The 23,410-nt window shown below is 43.7% G+C and overlaps 1 protein-coding gene across 5 annotated transcripts in view; it reads left to right on the forward strand.

Moving 5' to 3' along the window:
- Mknk1 (MAPK interacting serine/threonine kinase 1) overlaps window positions 1–23,410 on the forward strand; it is a 49,898-nt gene that overhangs the window by 889 nt on the left and 25,599 nt on the right. Inside the window, exons 1-6 of one of the 5 annotated variants that reach the window (XM_058570785.1) lie at window positions 2,742–2,865; window positions 8,221–8,367; window positions 15,249–15,355; window positions 17,426–17,527; window positions 19,641–19,738; window positions 22,541–22,620. In XM_058570785.1, coding sequence (XP_058426768.1) covers window positions 15,340–15,355; window positions 17,426–17,527; window positions 19,641–19,738; window positions 22,541–22,620 — 296 coding nt within the window. In that variant the 5' untranslated portion in view covers window positions 2,742–2,865; window positions 8,221–8,367; window positions 15,249–15,339. Of the gene's footprint in view, window positions 1–2,741; window positions 2,866–8,220; window positions 8,368–15,248; window positions 15,356–17,365; window positions 17,528–19,640; window positions 19,739–22,540; window positions 22,621–23,410 lie in introns of those variants that run through there. The other 4 variants (XM_046469219.2, XM_046469218.1, XM_058570784.1 and 1 more) reach the window with 4 other exon arrangements.

Raw genomic sequence — 23,410 nt, forward strand, 5'->3', positions numbered from 1 at the left:
TAATAAGGCCACTGTGAAAATTGAATAGGATTATATGTAAGTCATCTAGTATAGCACCTGTCATGCAATGGGTACTGAATATGTGATTCCTGTAAACTGGGCCATTTTGGTCTGGAGTACTCTGGAGGGGCTCTGAAAGAAGAGTTGATAAGGCCTGAGCCTTGAAGCCTCAGTGGGATTTACAGGTATAACTGACCTTGTGACATGGGGAGGGAACTAATACTTATTGACTGCTGCCCATATGCTAAGTGCCTGTTGGGCAGTTGGTATATAGTGTCTCACTGGATCCTCAGCCATCAGCCAGGTGCCTTCAGCTGGCTATCCTTAGCTTCAGCCCCTCTAAGGAGAGATAGGCTGGGAGTAATGTGAAGAAGAGACTCAGAGTTTTTATATGGAACTGAGCTAGCTGGAGGATTTGGTACCCTCTCTCTACCTTTCACCCTTCAATCTTCCCACCTCAGCTTTGCTCTTCTATATTGCAGAGAACTAGCTGGGATCTTGACTTTGGGAGTCCTGTTACTCTAGTGCTTTAGCAGATTTTGATGGTTGGGGGGCTCATCAACTCATATTGCATGATGACAAACGATGGGAGAGAGAAGCTTCTCTAACAGGAGCTGTTGGATTGCAGCACATGCTTAGAAAATGTGTGGCCTCCTATTATGTGGTCCCATAATAATTCAGTAATATAGTTCCTTTTGCATCTTCTTCATGTGTGCCCATATGATCTCCCTGAGACACTGTTCTGATTGTATTGTATCTCTGCTCAGAAACCTTTGTGGACTTCACTGCCACAAAGGCCCAGAGATGGGAAAAGACTTAATAGGGATTACATAAGAAATGCTTTACAGTTTAGACTCTTCAGCCTCGTACACAAGACCCCATAATCTGTTCCCAACCTCTTTTATGCCCTGTTTCTCTTTGTTTCACCCTTTGCCCCAGTCAAAATAAACTAGTCTCTGTTCTTCAAACACTCTCTGCATATTCCTGCTCCAGCCTTTGCTTGCATTCCCTGCTTCTTCTCATCTTTCAAGACCAATATCTCATGTGATCTCCTTGGTGAAGCATCTTATCCTCCTGCGGGATTAGTTGCTCCCCTTCCTAACTTCTGTAGCAGAGGCTGAATTTCTGATTGAGTTCTCATCACAGTCTGCCTTTGGTGTGTCACCCCATACAGACAAGGGACTGTCTCTTTCATTCCTCCTCTGCCTGGTTCAGGGCTGGCACACAGTAGGCATCTGCAATGTTGTGGTTAAGTGAGTCAGTGACATTTCCTATTTACTCGCTTTGGTCTTTGTTTTATGAGCTTTCAGGTTCAGAAGAGGACTTTGTGTTTTCCTTCTCTTTGTGGCTAAGGAGGGCCCTAGTTTAGATTAATGATGTCCTAGTTACAGGCATCAAAGGCCTGAAAGTGCAGGGATTCTGCATGAGCCACTGCTGCTGTTTTTTCTGGCTCTTGTCTTGCTTTTGCTGTGAGTTTTGTTGGGAGGGAGGTTATACTCTGTTCAGAGACCCACAGAGTTGTTGCTATAGTTCATGCAGGGGAAAGCTCACAGGTGGCTGACTAATCAGTTGCTCTGCCCTTGGCCTTGGTAAACAGCATTCTGTTTACCAGCAACTACAAATTCCATTTTTCCTTGCCAACAGCCTCAGCATATGGAACCAAAGATTCTTTGTTGATCACAGAAAAATATACATCAGGTAGAAGGAGCTTGGGAACCATCTGGTTCTACCACTTTCATTTTACAGATGGGAAAAGACCCAGAGATGGGGAAAGACTTAAGAAATTACATTACATAAGAAATCAGTCATGGGGTAGAGATAATTGTAGAAGTGAAATGTCCTCTTTTTTTTTTTTCCAATTTACTACATTGAGATTTTTAAAAATAATTTTAATGTTTATTTATTTTAGTTTTTTGAGATAAAGTTTCTGTGTTACCCAGGCTGGCCTTGAATTCCTAAATTCAAGTGATCTTCCTGCCTCAGCCTCTTGAGTAGCTAGTATTACAGGCATGTACTACCGTACTCAGCACTACATTATTATTATAATATCTATATTTATTGAGTGCTGTGTGCTGACAATGTTTTTAGTACTTTAAACTATTTTGTAGACTAGGAAACTGAGGCAGATAGAAATCACTCCGATCTGTGTTCTGATCCCACGGATCTGATGCTTAGTGTGGTTTTAATGGCAGTCATCTCCTACCCAGTGGAGTGGAACAGTTCTCCAAAGAACTTGCTCCCAAATCTGCCTTCCTGTGGGAGTAAAAGACATCCTCCCAACAGTGGCTCCATGCATGCTGAAAAATATAACAAGAGGAGTCCTGAGTATGCTGGAAGAATGAAAAAGACCAGACTTGGTAGCACCTGCCTGTCATCCCATCTTTAGGAGGCTGAAGTAGGAGGATCTAAGTTCAGGGCTAGCCTGGACAACTTATCAAGATCCTAGCTCAAAACAAACAAAAAAGGGGATGCGGATATAGCTCAATGGTAGAGCACTTATCTAGCATGTGTAAGGTCCTGGGTTCAATTCCCAGTACCACGGGGGTGGGGAAATGGAGAAAGGAATAAAGTAAATCCACATGAGTATTAGTGGATCTTAGTTTAGGCATAGGAATAAATGTTAATGTATAGTATTGAGGCACATGGTAAATACTCAATAAATGAATAAATTTTTAAAATTGCCTGTTTACTTAGTTAGGCAGTAATTATTTTAGGAAAAAACTCAGTCCTGGATTTTTGTATAAAGAATCCCAGTCTTGGGCGGAGAGATCCAATTCAGCAAGAACATATTGTGCTCTTGCCATGTACAAGCCCCTGCTGTTGAGAAATATACACAGAGGACTACAACACATTTCCTGCTCTCTTGTAAGTAATTGTCTTTTCCAAGCCTTCTCCCTGCAGTGTCATTGGGAAGATAGATAAGTACATAAATAACTGAAAGCAGACTGACTGTGGTAAATGTAGTAAGGAATGTAAACAAAGTGGGAGTTTGAGAGAAGGAAAAATCAATCCCATCTTGACCAGAGGATTCCTGAAGGTGGGGAATTTATGCTGGGTGGGAGAAGGAGCAGCTTGAAGGATGGTCTAGAGGCAGAGATGCCCAGCGTGTGTGTAAGTGTGCCAGGGGAAAGAAGGAGAGCTGGTGAGGAGGGGAAATAATGGTGGATTGTGGACAAATGTAGAGAGGGGTGGAAAGAACACTAATATTTATCAGGTGTTTGCTTTGTGGTTTGCAATGTGCCACATGCTTTACACACTATAATTTATTTAATCCTCACAATCCCTGCAATATCTCCCAATTTAAAGATGAAGAAACCAGACCTCAGAAAGATTAAAGTGATTTTCCCAAGGTCAGGTAGCTAGTAAGTGGCATAGCTTGGTTCAGACCTACGAGGGTTAGATTCAAAGGCTGACGATTTTTCCCTCTTGCTGCAGGGTTCTAGGTGCCATGACTGGGGCTGTCTGAAGCAAAGAACCCAGAATAGGGACATCAGTGAGGAGCCTTAAATTGTGAGCCACAGTTTGGAAGGTGCCTGGTCTAAGTTTGCTTGATTGGGTTAATATGTGAGCATTTTGGCAGCTCCTGCAATACCATAAGTCAGTGCACTATCGTCCTTAACTAGTAGAATCTTAAAATGAGTTTAGAGAGGCTATGAGTACCCTTGTAATTCAGGTAAGGGTTCTGATGTGCAATTGGCAGTTTGTTCCAGAAATCTTCTGGGGAAGCAACGAATATGACACATTCTATTGCTTCATTTCCTCACATTTCAACAAGAATCTATAATGGAGGAAAGAGCAATAGGAGATAAGAAATTGGCATTCAAGCCCTGATTTGCTTATCCTCATCTGAGTCCTCAGTCTCAGTTTCCTTCTTTGTAACAGGGGAGATTGAGTTTCACTTCTGAGGCCTTGTCTCCTGCTAACTGTCATGTATTGCTTTGCCCTTCCTGACTTGGGGCAGATTAAGGGAAGGAACCTGAATTCAGAGATCTTAAGGTTCAAGATCCAGCCTCTCTTCCTGTAGGAAGACAATAAGTAAGATGTAGACTCTAGAGTTAGACTGCCTGGATTTGTGTCCTGCCTCTGTCACTGTGCAGCTGTATGACTTCAGCAAGTTATTTAACCTTGCCTAGTCTGTTTCTTCATCTGTAAAATGGGGGAGGGATATGAATGCTACCTGGCACGTGGTAGGTACTGAATGAATGTTAGCTTTAATTATAATCATTCAAATTATATATTAATGTCAGTTTTTGCACTGTTTTTATAGACAATATATTCATCAGGGCCATTTCTCCCACCATTTCACTCTGATGTCACTGCCTTCACTCTTTCCATTGCCCTATTAGTGAAACTTGGAAATGTTGGATTATTCTGTCACAGGGTTACAAATCATGACACCAGAAAAAGTGCCTATAGGAAAAGAGTCAATAAAAAGTGTGGCTTGCTGTGTGCAATCTGGAGGCTGAGGCAAAAGTTTTGTCAGTTTCCATCCTTGACCACTTAGTGAGAGCCTGTCTCAAAATAAAAAATTAAAAGGACTGGAATATAGCTCAGTTGTAAAGCACCCCCAGTTCAATCCTCAGTACTGAAAAAAAAAAAAAAAAGTCAGTGGCTTATTAGAAAATCTCACCTGACTTGGGTTTTCTCCTACGTCTCTCCACAGTAAATAGGACCAGACAGCATATTTGTTTCCTTTTGCACAGCTTTCAGCAAAAGTGCTAAGCAAGACTCCTCCAGTTCACTTGCCAAAAACAACAACGACAATGCAGTATCTTTGGAAAAATCGTGCCTAATCTGGTTCTTTTATCCAGGTTAAACCCCCCTGGCCTTATCTTAAGCTAATTCTTATTATTTCCTTTTCCATGAATATGTAAAAGTTTCTTCTGATTATAAAGGGAAGAGGAGATCAAGATTTTTCTCATGAGAACCTTTTCTGTACTTAAACCTAGAATCCAGTTAGGCCTCATCATCTCTTCTCCAGGCTAAACAGCCTGGGCTGCTTTCACCTCACCCGTAAAACCTATTTTCCATCGCTTGGATCACATTGGTTATGCTTCTTTTCTTTCTCTTTGGTTTTTCTACTTCTTGGCAGTGGCCCAGACTGTGCTAGTCTACTAATAAGAGTCTAAAACAGTTTAACGGGAGAAAACTTCAGAAGTTTGATTCATTCATTAACATTTATTAAATGTTTGCCCCATGCCAGGCTTCCGCTAGGTATAGGGAACCCTGAGCTGACTCGGACATAATCTCCTCCCTGTCCTTAGCTCAGTCTAGGGGAAGATGTGTAATAAAGCTTTTTAAGTACTGTGATTGAATTATGTACAACGGCGGGAGGCTGGAAATTGTTTAGGGTAATAAGAAACAGCCCCTTTGGCTGGACTGCAGGTGGAGACTTCTGGAAGGGAGAGGAAAGCAGAATACAGGAGGGCTGGTCTGGGCAACACTGGGGAAACCGCAGTGGAGCTCCTGTATTCCAGAGACAGTGGCACCCTTAGAGGTTTTGAAACAAGGATGAAAATACCTTAAGCCTTAGCCTTTTCTGTGCCACACTGATATTTTCTGTCTTAAAAGTAATGTGATGTCCCTTGTTTGTATACTTTGGGGGTTTGGGCTCTAAAACTCCCATAGCAAGTCTAGTTCTTGAGCTCTGGAGAAAGTCCATTTTCAGTACAGCAGGAAGTTCATGAAGGATGGAGAGAGCACTGGGTGCCCAGCCAGGCACAGCCTATTTAAGACCCAACTACAGGCCAGTCTGTGTGTGTTTGGTCTGAATTTCCCCAGACCAAAAGGAAAAGATGCAGGAATGAAGAAAGGTTTCAGGGCTCACCTAGATATTTGGTGAGCATGCTAAGAGGGGTTAAGCACCATGCAAGTCAGAAGTTCTTGCTAAGGAGGAAAAGTGGCCCAACAGAATTAGGAATGGTAGCAGAGGAATTCTAAGGGCTAACTGGGCCCTTAGAATCTTTACCATGTGTCTGAAAACAACCAATGTCTGTCTCTCTGGCTTTGTGCTTGGCTATCACTTTGTTCTCTCCTACTGCCCAGTGTGGCTTACAGAGTGGCAGGGTTGCTTCCCAGAGCCACAGATGATCTGCAGAAGCCTTATTACAAGCTAGAATCAACCAGTGCCAGGCATTGGTGCCATGAGCTTAATATACACAAACTCGCTTAATTCTCACAACAGGTATATTATTGCTTCTATATTATAGATGCTGACATTGAAGTCAAAAGCAGTTAACTATGTCCCAGAAAAATAAATTATGTCCAAGACTACTTTGGTAGTATATTATAGGGCCAGAATTAGCATCCCAGACCTCATACTCGAAAGCCCATGTGTGTTCTACTTCCCCAGCCCCAGGGTGACTCCAAATGGCAGAATAATACAAAGTTCATAAAGGAGTTCTGAGTTTCATTTTTGTTTCTTTTCTACTGTAGGCCTGTTGTTAGCACATTATGGCCCACAGTCTGCAGCTGGCTTGCCCCCTGTTTTTGTATGAACTTTCAGCTAAGGATGTTTTTTACATTTTTTTAATGGCTGGGGGTAATAAGTCAATATTTGTGACACAAGGAAAGTATATGAAATTCAAAGTTCAGTATCGATAAAGTTTTATTAGCATATGGCTACAGTCATTTATTTACATACAATATATAATGCTTTTCCTCTGCAATGATAAGATTGAGCAATTGCTAAAAAGACCACATGATACAAAAAGACCACATGATACATAAAATATTTACTGTCTGTCCCTTTGCAGAAAAAATTGCCAACCCCTAAGAAAGGCAATGAGAAGGGACCAAATGGCAAGACTAAAAGCAAAGAGAAGTTCAAAGGTGTACAAGGCCTTCAATGGAAGTGCGGTGGTGGCAACAAGAGAGAGAATAACCCATTTCATTTGGTCTAAGAGGTTTGGGAATAAAAAGCACAGTAGGCAGGACTACCCAATGTGTTAATGGCTCTAAGGGACAATACGGAGATATTTTGAGGATGACATAGTTTATTCAGATTCACTGAGCCCTTTGGTGCCAGATACTGTGTTAAATGCTGGAAATACAGAGGTAAAAAAGATAACCCCTGCCTTTGAGGAACTTATAGCCCCGTGGGAAGGCCACACATGCTTGTGTATAGCCAGCTGTGTTATAATGGAATTCTGTGTTTTCCATGAAATGCTGAGTGAATTAGAAACAAGGTAAAGGGTGCTTCTGCAACTTACAGGGATGCTTTCTGGAACTGTCCTGGGCCTTGAAAGATGAGTAGGAGTTATTTTTCAAGAAGCTGAATATAAGAGTCAGGGAAAGCCTGACAGTGTTAGCATTTGGAGTTTATGCAGACGGAGAAGAAAAAGATACTGGAAATGACATAAAAGTTCTGTGGCTGGGTAACTGGCAGGATGATGTAATTTGACAGAGCAGAAAGAAATCAGGAGGAAGGAAGCTGTGGGTAGAGGTTAAGGACACATCCAACTGGGGACATGTAGTTCAAGGTAAAATGATGAAACACTTCCAGCTTCAAGTTAGAAAGCCTTTAAAAAGTTTTTGGCACTAAGGCCTAGAATTCAGATTTAAACTGCATTTTCAGAGCTTTTTCCCAGGAAAGGGGGAAGTAAATATTTATTTAATAGAGAGAAGTTGACAAAACAACTCTTAACGTGATAGCTAGAGCCATGGGATTAAAAATAGCAGTGGACATACAGAAAATTTAAGTCATTACATTGGAAACTAGCAAAAATTACACACTTGGCACAAAACCTTGTTTCCATTTGAGTCGCCTGCATCTGCTTTATCTTCTGGTGCTGTTACTTCTTATCTGTGAGACTTGAGCCAGGCTACTAGGAGATGAAGACAGAGTTCACTTGTCTCTAAAAGATAGGCAGCACAGAAGTGTCAGCTTTTACCTTCTGCATAAGACTTCTCAGAGTGGACAGAGGGGTCCATCTCTTCATTCTGGCCCAGTTACATCTTTGGGGACCTAGAATTCTATAGTAGAAACAAAAAATGAAAAATTTTACTCGGAGTCCCATTAAATCTTCCAGTACTTAGTGTCAGCATTTTCAGATATTCACCTGTTTACTTTTAGAGCTTGGAGATGTCTGTGACTGCCATGTGCCTGTCTACTTCCTGGGGTAACTAGCAGGACTGGGGGACACATGGGTAGATCTCTGTCTTCTCTGGGCCTCTTAGAGAAGTCAGCATTTTGATAATCCTTTCTACTTCTGCTTAAAGATTTTTGTGCCAGATAAGATGAAGCAGGTGGAGAACTGAAGGATAGCTCTGTGCAGAAGCCAGTGAACCCATCCAACAGCAGCATTGTTTCCCTTGGAATTTCACATTCACTGAAGACCGCTGCTCAAAAGTTGGGAAAACCCATAGGTAAGATTGTGTGGAGGGTTGGGGTTGTGGCTGGGTGGTAGAGTGCTCACCTAGCACGTGTGAGGCACTAGGTTCGATCCTCAGCATCACATAAAAATGAATAAAAAATAAAGGTTTGTGTCCAACTCCAGCTAAAAAATTTATTTAAAAGGTGATTGGGTGGACATTTCACTTATCCTTTGAAATGTCAAATATCAGCATTAAAATTATCTGATATTTCTAGAGGAAGGGGTGGGCCTGAGATCAGCTAAGCAGTTGATGGTTTTCAGTGTTTAGTTGGGCAGCTGGACTTAGCCAAGCAGCCTGGCATGTCTAAAACAGGTGCTTAGTAAGGAGGAACACATTTCCTCAGAATAACAGAGGTTCATAAAGAAAACCATGCAGTAAATAAAACATATTTATTACTTTTAAGTACAAAAGAAAAACAAGTACATCATAGCAAACCAGAATCAAATACAGCAGAAATATAAAATGTAAAATTCTTGTACTCAGCCAATCTCATTCCCAGGGAACCATTGCTAATAATTCTGTTGTATCTCTTCTGTTTGTTTTTAAACTAATGTATGACATATAAGATGACATTTTGAAATATTCTGTGTTCTACTCTGACCTGAGGTTTTGTGATGCCTGGAAGGTTATAAAGCATGTCTTATTTATAGAAGTGCCAGATGAGAGTTGAGTGAAATGGTTTTAGCCTGGTCTCTGAGTTTCCATAGTCCTTGCAACTTCGTGTCACACATCTGCATCTGAAGCTTCTCGGTGGTACCACTGTCTCCCCCTGTTCCCCATCCCCAGGCTGTGTTCTCCCCTTCTCTGATAGCAATATTCTTCTTATGGTTACCTCATTTTGGTTAAAAAGCATATATTCATAAACATGTGAGGACTCTCTCTGTGCCTGACTGCATACTAGGCAGTAAGGATAGAGAGGAATTATACACTGTCCCCTCCTTCAAGGAGACTAGTAGCCTTTGCTCCTCTACTGTGTTCAGTCGTTCGGCAGGACACAGACTAGTTCTGCCTCTGTGGTTTCCTTCTGCCAACTGAAACATGCTTTGCCTTTCTCTTAGCTTTTATCCCTACTATCCCTTCCCCAGCTATAGGACTTTTTGGCCTTCTTCTGAGTGGTTGCAGTGGCCTCACTCAGTCTCCTGTCTGTCCCCAGCCTGCAATTTGTTCTACACATCACTGCCAGTGTGATAGCCCTAGGCACATCCTCCATGGTCCCTAGTCCCTCCCCATTGCCTAGAACAGTAGTTCACAAATGTGCTATGCAGAAATGCTTCTAGGGGATCTGCAAAGTCAAGAGGATTTTCATGATAGTGCTAAATAAGATGCTATTTGATGTTGCAGAGTGACAGGAAGCTGTGAGTGCCTTAGCACTAGGCAATGACACTGAACTGTGCTAGTAGCCAATGTATTCTTCACTACTATACACTCACAGTTTTTTAAAGTGCCATTTTCATGTAAGAATGTCCTTGATGGCTGTGTGTGGTGATTCATGCCTGTAATCCTAACTGAGGAGGCTGAGGCAGGAGGATCACAAGTTTGAGGTCAGCCTGGGCAACTTAATGAGACTGTCTCAAAAAGTGGGGAGTAGGGGCTGGGGATGTAGCTCAGTGGTAAAGTGCACTGTGTTAAATTCCCAGTACCCATAGGATTGTTTCAACTGCATGCTGAAGGAGCTGCTATTTTCGTTTTCATGTGAAAGGATGACTGTTGATTGTTGAGGGTAGAAAAAAGACAGGGACCAGGTATTGAAGGGCCTTGTAGGCCATATTTATGAGCTTGGTGATCTATAGCAGCCTACGTTTTTCTCTACTTCTCACACAAGTCCAGTTCTGCTTCATTTCCCCATTTTCATGTACTTCTTGACACTCCTTCTGGCACAAAATGCAGTGTGGCTCTGAAGACTGTTGTGATCCCAAAATCAGAAGGAGAAGATGGGCCTTAATCTAGACCTTTGACCTCTGGAAATCTCAATACCCCAGCCCTGATTAGGCTTGTTGTGGCTTGCCACCCAGACCCTGGGCAGACCTCATGCTGGGTTTACCACAACTGAGTGAGATCCCGAAGTGTGCATGAGGCTGTCTAGCCTTCCTGGGCAAAAGGAATAACACTTTAGCTCCACGGAATCTCACCTAACAGATGGTCTTTTGACTGAGCTGATTTTACCTGTGGCTCCTTGCACTAATCATGTTAAATTGATTGGCTTCTGCTTAAATGTGCCCTTTCCTTGGCTCCTACAAAGTAATGATGCCATTAGAAACCACATCAGCCAACCACCAGGTCTGGTAGGAGAATAGTGTGGGCTTGCACCTAATATCCAGACTGCCATGAAATAATGTGTTCGGACTTTGGTTTGTAGCTTATATTCCATATATGACAGAATACAAATATAAAGTTATCTCAGAGCACGACTTTCTTTTTTCTTTCTTTTTTTGATACCAGGGATTTAATCCAAGGGCACTTTACCACTGAGCCATATCCCCACTCCTTTTTATACTTGGGACAGGGTTTCACTAAATTGCTTAGGACCTCACTAAGTTGCTGAGGCTGGTTTCGTACTTGCGATTCTGTTGCCTCAGCCTCATTGGTTGCTGGGATTACAGATATATGTCACCACACCCAACTATATTAGCCTTTAGACTAATATAATAAAGAGGATGTGGTAATAAAGCCTTGTATTTATGTAAACTAAAGCAGTGCTGCCCAACTTTTTTTGTGTGTGTGGTGCTGGAGATTTCACGCAGGGCCTTATGCATGCAAGGCAAGCACTCTACCATCTGAGCTATATCCCCAGCACCCCCAGCTTTTTGACATCAGAGCACCTGGGAGAAAATGGTAGTGTTTGGCTGCATGAACTGTGAGCCCAGGACTAGAGGCCTGATGAGGGATAAGTGTCTTATTCATAGCACATCAGTAGGGAAGCTCTGGGCCAAGGTTTATAAACAACAGCATCCTCATTGATGGCTGACTTTCACTGGCTACCCCTCCTGCCTTTCAGTGTTAATGTTAAAGTACAGTGTAAAGTTGAAAGCTTGACTTCTGAGCCAGACTGTCTAATCTTAAGTCCTAGCTCTGTAACATGGGCAAATGTGACCAAGGGCAAACCATCCTATCTCTTTGTATCTCAGTTTCTTCATCTGCAAAATGTGGGCAATAATTAGCTTGCCCTATAAAGTTATGAAGATTAAATGAGTGAGTGTATGTAGTATAGAGTCTGTAAAGTGCTTAGACATTGCCTGGCCTGTGGTGACTGTGTACACTGTAAGTCTTACTGATGATAGAGTGCACTGTAACTACTGCTGCCATTTCAAAGTAGTAAATGATCTGGGTCAGTCTCCCCAGCCTGCGTGTTGCCTCTTCCTCTGTCTCACATGGCTTAGCTGTGGCCTCCTCTCTGAGAGTGTCTGTTCCATTTCCTTTAATTCCTTAGTTTCCTTTATTGTTTGTTTGTTTTCTGTTTGGGGTTTTGGTGCTGGGGATTGAACCCAGGGCCTCATACAAGCTGGGCAAGTGCTCTATCACTAAGCCACAGCTCCAGCCCTCCGTTTCCTTCCACTGTTTCAGCTTGCCATTTGTTAGGGCCCTCAGCTGATTGATGCCTGAGGAGGCAGCCAAGCTCGTGGTTATACTCTTCAGCTTGCTCTCTCCACTCTACCTTCTCTAGAAGGCCCTATAGCTAAAGGAAATGCTCAGACAGATTGGGACCTTGAAAGAGCTTGAGTGGGTGGGTGGGGAGCAGGAGTTGTTTGCAGACACATGTTAGTCGGACCTGACCTGTTTGTTATCACCCACTTAGATGTGACAGCTGGTGAATTCTGTATAGGCTTTGTGAGAGTATGGAGTGCAGAGCTGGTGGCTTGGGGGAAAGTACAACTGGCTCATCAGGCTTTATAAAGAAATGACCCAGTTGTTTCAGAAGGTGGGCCTTGAGGTGACCTGCTAGGGAGAGAACTTGTTGCTATGTGCCTCCTTCCCACCCCCATGGGACTCCCTATCACTCTAGGAGTTCTCTGGGCCATTACCTGGGCAGATGCCAGTTTAAGTCTTAGATCTGTATCCTTAATACCTGCTGTACTTCCAGTATAATCAGTATTTGTTGGCTAACACATTTCACAAATGAAATACATAATGTATTTATGCATATAAAAACATGCATCCCTGTTTTAACAGAGAAAGCAAGATAAACATGCCTAGGAATGGAAACATTGATTCTTATTGATGATGCTGAGACTGCTTATGATCTGATCTTTCATCACTCCACCTGTATGTGCCATGCTTCAGCTGGCCTGAGCGACGCACAGTGGCCCTAACCGTCCATGGCGCCTCTCCTGTAGACCTTAGGGTGTTTTTCCTCAGTCTGAGACGCTCTGTCCCAGCCCTACCCTGGGCAGTTCCCACTTACCCTTCAGGTGCCAGCTTAGCTGTCTCATCTTTCAGTTTCCCGGCCAGTCAGATTCCTCTCTTCTGCTCTGCAGCACCTGGAACTTCCGTGTCACGGCACTTGTCCTACCATATTGAAATTGTTATATGTGTTACTGCTACCAGGGTAGGTGTGTTCCTCATGTTCTCACTGTCTAGTACTGAAGGATCGGTAGGTGCCCAGGAAATACGGCATTGGTGAGTGAATAATTGGTGTGCTTTGTCTGGTTTCTTATTTGATCCTCACAATAGCCTTAGGGCATGGGCAGCCCACCCTTAATTCTTACCCATTTTGTTCTCTGACTCTCAGAGAAGCTGAACTACTGGCCAGAGTTCAGGCAGGAGTGGGAGCGACAGACAGCTTTTAGGTTCCAATGTTCAGGGCATTTCTTTGTCTGTTTTTTATAAAGTAACTCCTTTAAAAAGTAGTATTTAAAAAAATAAAAAGGAGTTGGAAATGCAAAAAAAAAAAATTGTATTTAAAAAAATAAAAGCAGTTTTTATGTTTTCTTGTGATATCAGGGATCTAACCCAGAACCTCAAGCACACTAAGTGAATACTCTGTTACTGAACTTTACTGCCAGCCCCTTCATTTGTTGCTTTTCATAATTGTAAAATTAATATATTTGTCAAACCAATAGTTTTTCATCATTGAATGATGAATTTCAATACAGAGAAATCTAGCTGCAATTTTAAAAACCATAGATTCTAAATTCCAATATGTATTAGAGAAAAATCATTATGTATTTCACTAAGAAATAAAACTTGATTTAAAAAATAATAGTGTAGGCACTGGGGTTGTGGCTCAGTGGTAGAGCGCTTGCCTAGCATGTGCTATGCACTGGGTTCAATCCTCAGCACCACATAAATGGAAAATAAAGATATTGTGTCTATCTAAAACTTAAGAATAAATATTAAAAAATAATAGCATAAAAATAAAAAATTTAATTGCATAAAATTTATAGAATACTGAAAAATATGAATAAGAAGAAAATAAAAATCACCCCATCACACAGAGTAACTACCACAGATTAGAGATGGCCTGGACTTGAAGGGGCAGCATTGAGTTTGAATCTCAGAGAAACCATTAACTGGATGTTCGGCATCAGTAGGTTACTTAGCCTACCAGCTGTCTACTCTGAGCCTGTTTCCTTACTAGAAATACAGTAAAATATTTATTTTGGGGGATTATTGTAAGAATGAGACAAATATAAAATTCCCAGCACAGTGCCTGGTGCATAATCATACCCTTTAAATGTAGTAGTAGTTAACTGTTTTGTATATTTCTATCAAGATTTTGAATTCTGTTGTGTGTTCATATGTATGTATACATACTTGTGCATGCACATATGTTTTTTGAAGCACATTTATATATTTAATTATATCATTGGGTCTTTATAGCAACCGTGTGAGGTGGACAAGGCAGGAGTATTTTTAAATCTATTCTGCAGATGAAGAAATTGAGACTCTAAGAGGCAAAGCCACTTGGCCTAGGTACTGTCTGGTAATATGTGAACCAGGACTTCTACCTTGGTCTCTTGATCCCAGCAGTGTGCTGCTTCTCCTGTTCCACCTCTACCTCCACCAATTACACAAATGTGGGCCTCTGAGCCTGCCCAAGAGGAAGGCAAGGACTGAGAGCCTCCAGACCAGCTGGGTTCTGTCTGAAAACTGAAGAGGGCTCACTTCCTCCTCTAAAATAACAAATTGGTCTTTTGCTAGAAAGCTAAGAACATTTTGTGTCATAGGGGGACTGTGTCAGGGAACTGATTAGAGTACTGACCTGAATTCATAGGCCAGAATAGCCTTCCTCTGCCGCCTTTCTGTCAGAGTGTGCACTCTGTGTGACACACACTGTACTAACAGTATGTGCATCTTTTCATGTCATTTCCATTTCAGTGTGCAGTTTCCAGGGGCTGATATGTGTCTGACACTGTGCCATGCCTTAGAGACAGGGGTACACAGGGGACAATTGTGGCTTTAGAAGCACTGGAGTACTCAAGGCCTAGTGAAATCAGCACCCAACCACAGCCTCTTGCAGTGGGGCTGGCGCATTCATTACTAGTTCTATGCAGTGATACTGCCCAGTGTTTGCCTAGTGCCTATCTGTGTTTGCACAAACCTTAACTCATCTGGAGTTATCAGGGAGCTGAAGGGGCAAACACTTTTGAGCTAGTTTGATGGTTAAGAATTCCTAGGCCAAGGGCAACAGGAAGGCCAAGGTATAGCTTGACTGTGGGACCTTCCACCTGTGGAAGCATTTAGTGATTGCATGTGTACTGAATTAAGTTCCCACAGACAGACAAATTAAAGAGTGGTCCACTTCCAGATGGGGAACTAGCAACCCCTTGATGAGAGCACAACACCTCTCCCCAACCCCCACCTCCCATCGTGAAAACAGGGAAGTTAAGCGTATTTCTTTTTCTTCACCATCTTCTTACATTTTTTCTCCCTAGTTTCAAAAACAACTCTCCTTCAACAAGTTGTGTTTGCAAGGAAAGTCTTAACCATTTGTTCCTTCTGGCATACCCTCTTCCGTTGAGATCCATGCAGAATAAACCAGGTACTCCATCTTTGTGTGTGAAGCCATAAAATCTAATATTGAGTGTGCAGCGATGCCCAGAGGTATGCTGCTTCCCAAGAGGCTTGCGGCCTGCTGTGGTAAAGAGCAAGTATAAATTGCCACTAACAGGGTTTTCTAGCTAGAGCCGTAAGTATGTCTGAGCATCCCCTGTGAGTCACAATGCTGCCAACTCTCTCGCTGCTCCTGCACGCTGCCTGCCTGTTGGCTGTTTTGCTTGTCAGCAGATTCCCCATAGAAGTAGGGAGGGGTGGGGGGAGGTGAAACCAAAATTTGTCCACTCTATACCTGGCTTACAGAGCTGATGAGACAATAGGTGGGACAAGAGTTGACCCTGGAGTACTTGCAAGGTCAGGGCCACTCCTTGGCCTGTTGCCCCATGGTCAGAGCCCACTCCTTGAGCTCCTGAAGATGAGTGACCCTGCATTTTATTACTATGCCATTTCTCATATTTTTTCCTTCAAATTTCCCTTGGTGAGGATAGGTGTCCTAGTACCAGTGTTTAATTCTTTGAATTCATACAGCATTATTGTCCCTAGATAAAGCTTGTGCTTGAAGCTATTGATGGAGTAGTATTTTTAGATCCTCTGTATTTGAGATCCCTTTATCTGTGTATTGATCTGTTCTGTATTCTAAAGGTAGAATTTAAAATACGCCGTCATCAGATTCCAAAGATAGAAGGAAGCAAGCACCTAACCCGAGCTGTCAGACACTTGGCTGCTTAACCGTGCTTTCTGGATAACACTGTTGAAAGTGCATTCCGTGTGCCTCTCCTAATGTACTTGCCTCTGAGAACAGCACATAGACGGGCATCAGCACTAATCAATCTTCCAGGCAGACTTGCCATTTCTCTGATTCGTGTTCAGCAGATCCTTGGAGAAGGGAGTAGGCCTTTCCCTTCAGCAGACAAAAAGCCAGCTTCCATTTTAAAATCTCTGAGAAAAAAAAAAATCCAACAACCCAGGGCCTGTGTTTATTGAAGGCTGGTCTAAAGTCCCTCACACCGTGTGCCCCATCAGCACTGGAGTGCGTCTATTTCAGAAGGATGTAGAGGCTTAATCACCCTGGTGGGGATTTAGACCCAGAGACTTCAGAGAAATCTTATTATTTCTAACTGCAGGCGAAGAGTATTAAGGCTCCACTCTGGATCAGGGGCATGACATGTTCTATAAGTAATTTATCTTTAACAGGGGAAGGCCCCTTACTAGAGTGTCCCAGAGACAGAACTGTGATTGGACACTGGCTCATGGTTCCTTCTTTTCTCTTTCCCTGTCTCAGTCTCCTGCTGCTCCTTTCTGTCCTGACCCTTTCCTGCCCAATCTGTCCAGTTTCTGTGTGCCTCAGTGCATCCTCCCTTTAACATGGGAGCCAGGTGCCTTCCAGGAAGAGAGTAATGGTTTTGCAATAAGTAACCTCATCTAGCAGCATGGTATAGACCTGTCAACTGCAGTTTCTAAGGAGGCCCTTTCTGCACCCTCTCTGAGGAAAGAGCTCGGGATGCTCTGGGCTCCACAGGCACTCAAGTCTATACTCTTAGACTTGAAAGAATTTGGGGTGTATTCTCAGTCCCCTGCCAGCCCTCTTATTACCTTCCCAAAGTCCCCCAGAATGGCTTTCACCACATCCCTGTGCAAATCCTCTGATTTCATCTGCACCAGCTCCTGCTCCCACCCCCATTCTTGCCTAGTCCTGGTGCTGAGGCCTGAGAATGTCACAGGTGGGGCTCTTCTTGTGGATTCCTTGTTTTGTTGTGGACTATGGTTTGACTGGTAGCAGATCTAAATCCATGTGCTAATGAGCTTGGTTAAAGTAGGCTCCTGCTATCCTCTTCTAATCCAGCCTGTCTACCTGAGTTCCTTTCCACAGTTAATGATCTTTTATAATGGTTTTGCCTTTAGTTTTGCCTCCTGGGTTAAAACAAATCAATAGTCCTCACAGATATTTAAAAACCATCAGCGGTCCCCCCACCCACTACCTTTTTTATCCTTCCAGGTAAACTTATAGCTTGATCAGTACAGTGCTGTTTCTCTCACTCCTCCTCTTGTCTCCCAGAGATGGGCAGCAGTGAACCCCTTCCCATCGCAGACAGTGACAAGAGGAAGAAGAAGAAGCGGAAGGCCCGGGCCACTGATTCTCTGCCAGGAAAGTTTGAAGGTTGGTCCCACAGCCCTCCTAGACATGGGCCTGTATTTCCCCAAGCAGGGGATGAGCATCCCAGTTCTTCTAGGTGCAGATCTTGGTGCCAACCATGGTCATTTGTGTGATGGGAGAAGATAGGGGTGAGTGGGTTTACACGAAGGGGTGACAGAATGAACAGGGTGGAAAAGCTCTCAGATGATGCACAGTGCTCCCTTGAACAGTCCAAGCACCCATCAGTGGGCAGAAAGACCAGTCTATCAGAGCTGTACATGGAGTGAGATTGCATTGTGTGTCCCAGCAGTGTCCCTGCCCCCAGCAGTTCCTGATAGGGCTGCTGAGAGGTAGAACAACCATGTAAGAAGAAGCAAGAATCACCAAGGACCATGGCTGTAGATGACACTGCAGGCTTCTCTAAATGGAAAATTTGACTCCTACAAAGTGTAGCTACCCGGCTAGGTGCAGTGGCTCATGCTTTAAATCCCAGTTGCTCTGGAGGCTGAGGCAGGGGGATCACAAGTTTGAGGCCAACCTCAGCAATTTGAGACCCTGTCTCAAGATAAAAAATGCTGGGGATGTAGCTCAGTGGTAGAGCCTCCCTGGGTTCAGTCTGCAGTATTCCAAGAAAAAAAAAGAGTGTAGCTACCTTTGCTGCATGTGTGTGACTCCCTTTTAAAGAGTACATGTTGTGTTTAGGGGACATGATGTTGGGTCATCAGAAATTTGGGGTACTCTATGTGCAAAACACTAGGATCATAGCTGATGCTATTATCCCTGGGCATGGGGGAAGCAGATCACTGCTAAGGACTGAAAGAAAGGATCAGTAGCTGCTCTTCAACTGTATTTCTTTCATAGTGAGACCTGAAGTAGCTTCCCCTCATGGGCCCTCTTCCCAGCCTTGCGAACACACCAGCAAGTTGATTGTTTTGTACAATGATTCTGATAACAAGCACTTTGTGAGTCAGGAACATTGAATTCCAACCACCTGACATGCTATCAAATGTAAAGGGCGAATGCTGAAGTGTGCACCATGAGAGAAGCATGTCACCTAAAATACTTACACACAGCAGTGTGCTGTCTGTTCCTACAAAGAAGTACTTAGTACAGGGGTTTGCCTGCCCTTTGCTTCCAGGGTTTTAGAATAGGCCTTTTGCTCTTTCAATAAGCACAGAGAGTTTTTCCTATTATTTAAGGATAGCCTCTGCAGTGACATACTTCTCATGACTAAGAGCGATAAGATCTCCTGTCTGCTCAGTCTTGGTTGCCTCAAGAGAAAAGAGCTGGGGAATAGAGCCAAGGGAGGATGAGATCAGCCAGGCAAGGGCTATGCTGGAGACACAGAGAACTTGTTCTACTTTGTGAGCTTGGGCAGGTCACTAACATTCTTTCAACTCAGCTCTATTACTCTGTTACAACCACTGACTCGATAACTAAAAACTCAAGGCATAATTTGCAACCTCCTACTGTCTCTGATTTCCTGTGGATGACTTCTAAAAATTTCTCAGAAACCTTCAGTGATCTCCATTGTATGTGGTATAAATCGGAACTGTGTTTTATTCCTCTTTGTATCACCAGTGCTTAGCACAGATCTTGGTACATAATAGATGCTCAGCAAATGAGTAAATGCAAGAATTTTATTCATTCAAATCACACCCCTTCTATGAGGATCCCCAGGTTCCCCAAGAAGATCTCCTTCTCCTGTCCCACCTACCCCCCTTTTTTTCTAACTAGTCCCTCTATGTCAGTACTCACAGCACCTGGTTTTGAGGCTGCTTATGTATGTGTCTCTCTCCCCTACTGGACTGTGACCCTTAGAGGGGAGGGACTCTATTTTATTCCTCACTCTGCCCTGCTGTGCTGTCTGACACACAGTAGGTACTCAGGAAGTAGTGCTGAATTGAAACCCTTTCTCTGACCTCATCCCTAAAATGAGGAACAAGATGCCTTGTATGTGGTCTTGTTGAGAAACTGAGCTCAGAAAGCCACGTATCTTTCTTGTCAATGAGTTCTAAAGAGACATGGTGTGCCTGGGTGGTCAGATCCAGAGACCTAGTGATGGAAGATCTTCTTCTCATCTTTGTTTGCAGAGGGTGACTCATCGTGTTATTCCTCTTATTCATTTCACCCCTAGATATGTACAAGCTGACCTCTGAATTGCTTGGAGAGGGAGCCTATGCCAAAGTTCAAGGTGCTGTGAGCCTGCAGACTGGCAAAGAGTATGCTGTCAAAGTGAGTGTCTCATCTGGATGCCAGGCTTTACTTTGCAAATATTCATTCCCAGTTTGTCCTAAACCAAATAAATTTTATATTCTATAATATGGTGGCTCAGTAAGAACTTGAGTTCCAAAGCTAAACTTACTGGATTCAAATCTTGGTTTTTCTACTTACATGGTTAAATCATCTAACATTCCTGTCCTCCAGTTTCCCTATCTGTATAATGGGTGCAATAATAGAATATATAGAATTGTTGTGAGGATTAAATATGTTAATAAGCGTAAAGTGCTTAGAACAATGAGTGGCTCAAAGTCAGCTTCAAGGAGTGGACAATCAGTTTTAAAATCACCCTGCCTGACTCTGTTTTGACAAACTATTACTATTTGACATTGGGCAAGTCATAGAATCTTCTTAAGCCTCATTTTCTACATCTCTAAAATGCAGGTGACGATTCCTGCCCTTTCTTTCACATGGGGTGATTATGAAGATAAAAGTTAAAATGAACTGATAGAGGTAGAAACACTTTACAAACTGCTATACAAGTAATATACATTATCATGATGATGAAGATTAAAACTAAAATGACCAGAGCACTCTGCTTTAATTAGCTTCATGACCTTGGAGTGGCTCATTCACTGCTCTGTGCTCTGTACCACTGGCCATTCAGTGTAGAAGACGAGATGGTGGTAGAACAGTGGTTCTCAAAGTCAGGTCCCTGGGCCAGCAGCATAGTGCGCACTGGGGGCTTGTTAGAAATGCACATCATCTGTACCTATCCCACATCTGCTCAATCATAACTAGGGGTGGCCTCAGTAATGTGAATATCAATAAGCCATCCAGGTGATTTGGATCCTCACTGCAGTCTGAGAACCCTGGTGGAGGGCATGTTGAAATTGCACTGTATGTCAGAGCACCGGAGGGCTAACACAGAGAGCCGGGTTTCTCTGTACAGGAGACAGCCTGAGTCTCTTTTCACCAGTTTCCCCAGGTGGTTGTAAGACCCACTGTTGGAGGATCACAAAGCAAGAGAAAAGGTCTTATGAAAGCCAAGGGAGCAATTCAAGCTGATTTCCAGGCAGCCATCTGAGCCACTGTGTCTCAGTGCTGCCCCCTGTCCACAAGCCCTGGCAAACCTACTCCTGAAAGAAAGGTGTTCTGTTTTCACCAACTCTCTGCAGTCCCAAGCTGTGAATTGGGAAGAACACTTCTGCTGAGCCACAGTCCTTCTTGCTGGGGTGTTGTTTCAACCTGGCAGCAAGTGAGCTACCTCCTTTCCTTTTTGGAAATAAATTGGTATAAATTACAAGTAATTTAAAAAATTACGCAGGTGATAAAAACAACAAATGTAAATCGATTTCAGAGGTTTGATACATCCATGGATGACAGATCTATTTCTTCCAATTTGGGTCACAGAAGAAAAACTCGGCCCTAGCTCCATGTACCCCTGACAACTTTGGACAGCTTAGTAAGTCTTTTCCAGCAGCTCTGTTCATGTCTTATGTCTTTCTACTCTCTAAAAGCTCCTTAGAGATGGGTAACTTCTCCTAACAGAACTCTGCAAGACTTTATTTATGACAACTTTCCTTACAGGCATCCTTCTGATGAACCTCAGAGTCAGAATGGAATGTCCAAATAGTCTGCTTCAAATTTTCTCTAAGACTCCCCAAATAGTTGTCCATGTTTGGCTCCCCATCTCCACAAAGGCCAGAGCCCATTCCCTCCTCCAAGAAAATTACGCTATTGCTGAAAGCTTGCCTGCTGGAAGTTCTCCCTGACTTGGACCTAAACTGCTTGGTGGATGAGATTGAATAGCTTGAAGTCAAATAGCTCCTGTTCCCCAGTACTGTACCTCACTGACTGCTCAGAAAATGGACCCACAGTTGGTTTACTGACTGATGTGGGCTTATTTAGAAAATTACAATCGGTCATGGATGTTTGTGCTACAACATATTGTAGACATTTGAAGTGTTGTGCTCAGCAGTGTTAAAGGAAGGAGTAGGACATCATCGTCTTAGCTGTGAGGCAGGGCGAAGCTCTGCAGAAAATTTGCCTGCAGGTTCCTTTTGGGTCCACATAAATCACCTGCTACTCTGTGGGCTCACGCATTGCTGCAGTTGGCATTTGGCAAGTATCTTCAGATAGAGAAGGGAGGAAGCAACCCACAATTTCATAGGTGAGAAGGAGCTCTAGGAGCTGGAAGAAGCTACCTAGGCTAGGAGCAGGTGTGGGGTAGTGAGGGTTTTGGGATCAGCTCTTTGGGATCATCTTCCTACCTTCTGGTATTACTGTAAGGGTTACCCAAGATTAGGTCTATATATCACTTAACACAGGGTCCGCTAAAGAGCAGGTTCTCAGAAGAGAAAGTGCTGACCTCTGCCTGGGGGAATTGCAGTGTGGCATTGAGCAGGCACTAGAGGCTTTAGTTCCTCCTCACCTGTCCTCCTCACCCTCCCCTTCCTCCAGCTCTAGAAGTTTCCTCTGTAGAGGATGTCACTCCTCAAAAAGCAGAAAGCTACCCTTCAGGACAGGGAGCCAAGTAGAGGTAGCTCTGTCTTTCTGGCTGCCTCAGTTTTTGCTGGGCAGCTGGGGGCAGCAGCTTTCCTTGCTATCGTGTGTGGCCAGAGCTGGGCTGGAAGCCCTCAGGCCAGTCTGCTACTCCCGCAGAGCCACAGTGCCCATGTCGCCTCAGCCTACTCCAGACTTCCACTGGAAACTGAATTTGGACTGTGTTTGGCCTTGCATTCCCCAGGGAGCTCCTACTGAGGGGCTGTTTTGAAGTCAGGTGGGTGTATGTGATAGATTTTATTCTTCCCACAGATCATCGAAAAACAAGCAGGGCACAGTCGTAGCCGGGTATTCCGAGAGGTGGAGACGCTCTACCAGTGTCAAGGAAACAAGTGAGTATTGTGCGGGGGACTCATCGCTTTTCTGGGAGACATTTGGCCACCAAAAAGGAGGTTACTTCACACCATCCCCTGACCCTAGCACTTCGCTCCCACTCCTTCCCCACACTGCAAGTAAAACACCTTCCATCTTTCTTGGGGAGAGAGGGAAGGAGGGAGGGAGGAGAAGCAGCAGTAACCACCCCCGAAGAAGCCATCTTCTCTTTAGGTGAAATGCTGTAAATCTCGCCTGTTAAGGTAAGTTAGAAGTCTGAACTGGTGTCTAGTTGGGGGTGATGTTTGGAGGGAGATGGTGTTTCATTTCTTCCAAGTTCCTGTGGAAGCTAGGCTGCTGAGTGTTGCCTGGTAGAAATCTTTAGAGCTGCCTAAATACCAAGATGAGAACAATGAAGGTGTTAAGAATATTTGCTGCTATTCTCGGTTCCTAGTGAACCACCAACAGCGGGTGCCAGAGCCAGCTCCGAACCTCCTGGCTTGATAACTGGGCCATGGTAACCTCCAGCCCCATCTCAGGCTGCTCCAAATGAGTGGCCCTCCCACTGTGGCTTTAAATCAGGGTCACCTCCAAGACTGGCTTCCCCCTCTCTCCCTCCATGGCAGGGTCAGCAGGGAGCCAGTGGCCTGGTATTGATGGCTTTGTCATTAAGCTTGGAGGACAGGGGCTGCTGTTGATTTAACTCCAGGCACTGCCTCTACAATCTTCTTTCAAATTAGGCCATTTTGGCCATCTTATTTGGACGCCTGCACACTAGTAAAAGCCTCCTGTCTCCCAAAGTGGTCGGCA

Source organism: Marmota monax, unplaced genomic scaffold (assembly GCF_021218885.2).
Source record: "Marmota monax isolate L192 unplaced genomic scaffold, Marmota_monax_Labrador192_F-V1.1 WCK01_AAM20220418_F8-fsc00008, whole genome shotgun sequence".
Classification (NCBI taxonomy): domain Eukaryota; kingdom Metazoa; phylum Chordata; class Mammalia; order Rodentia; family Sciuridae; genus Marmota; species Marmota monax.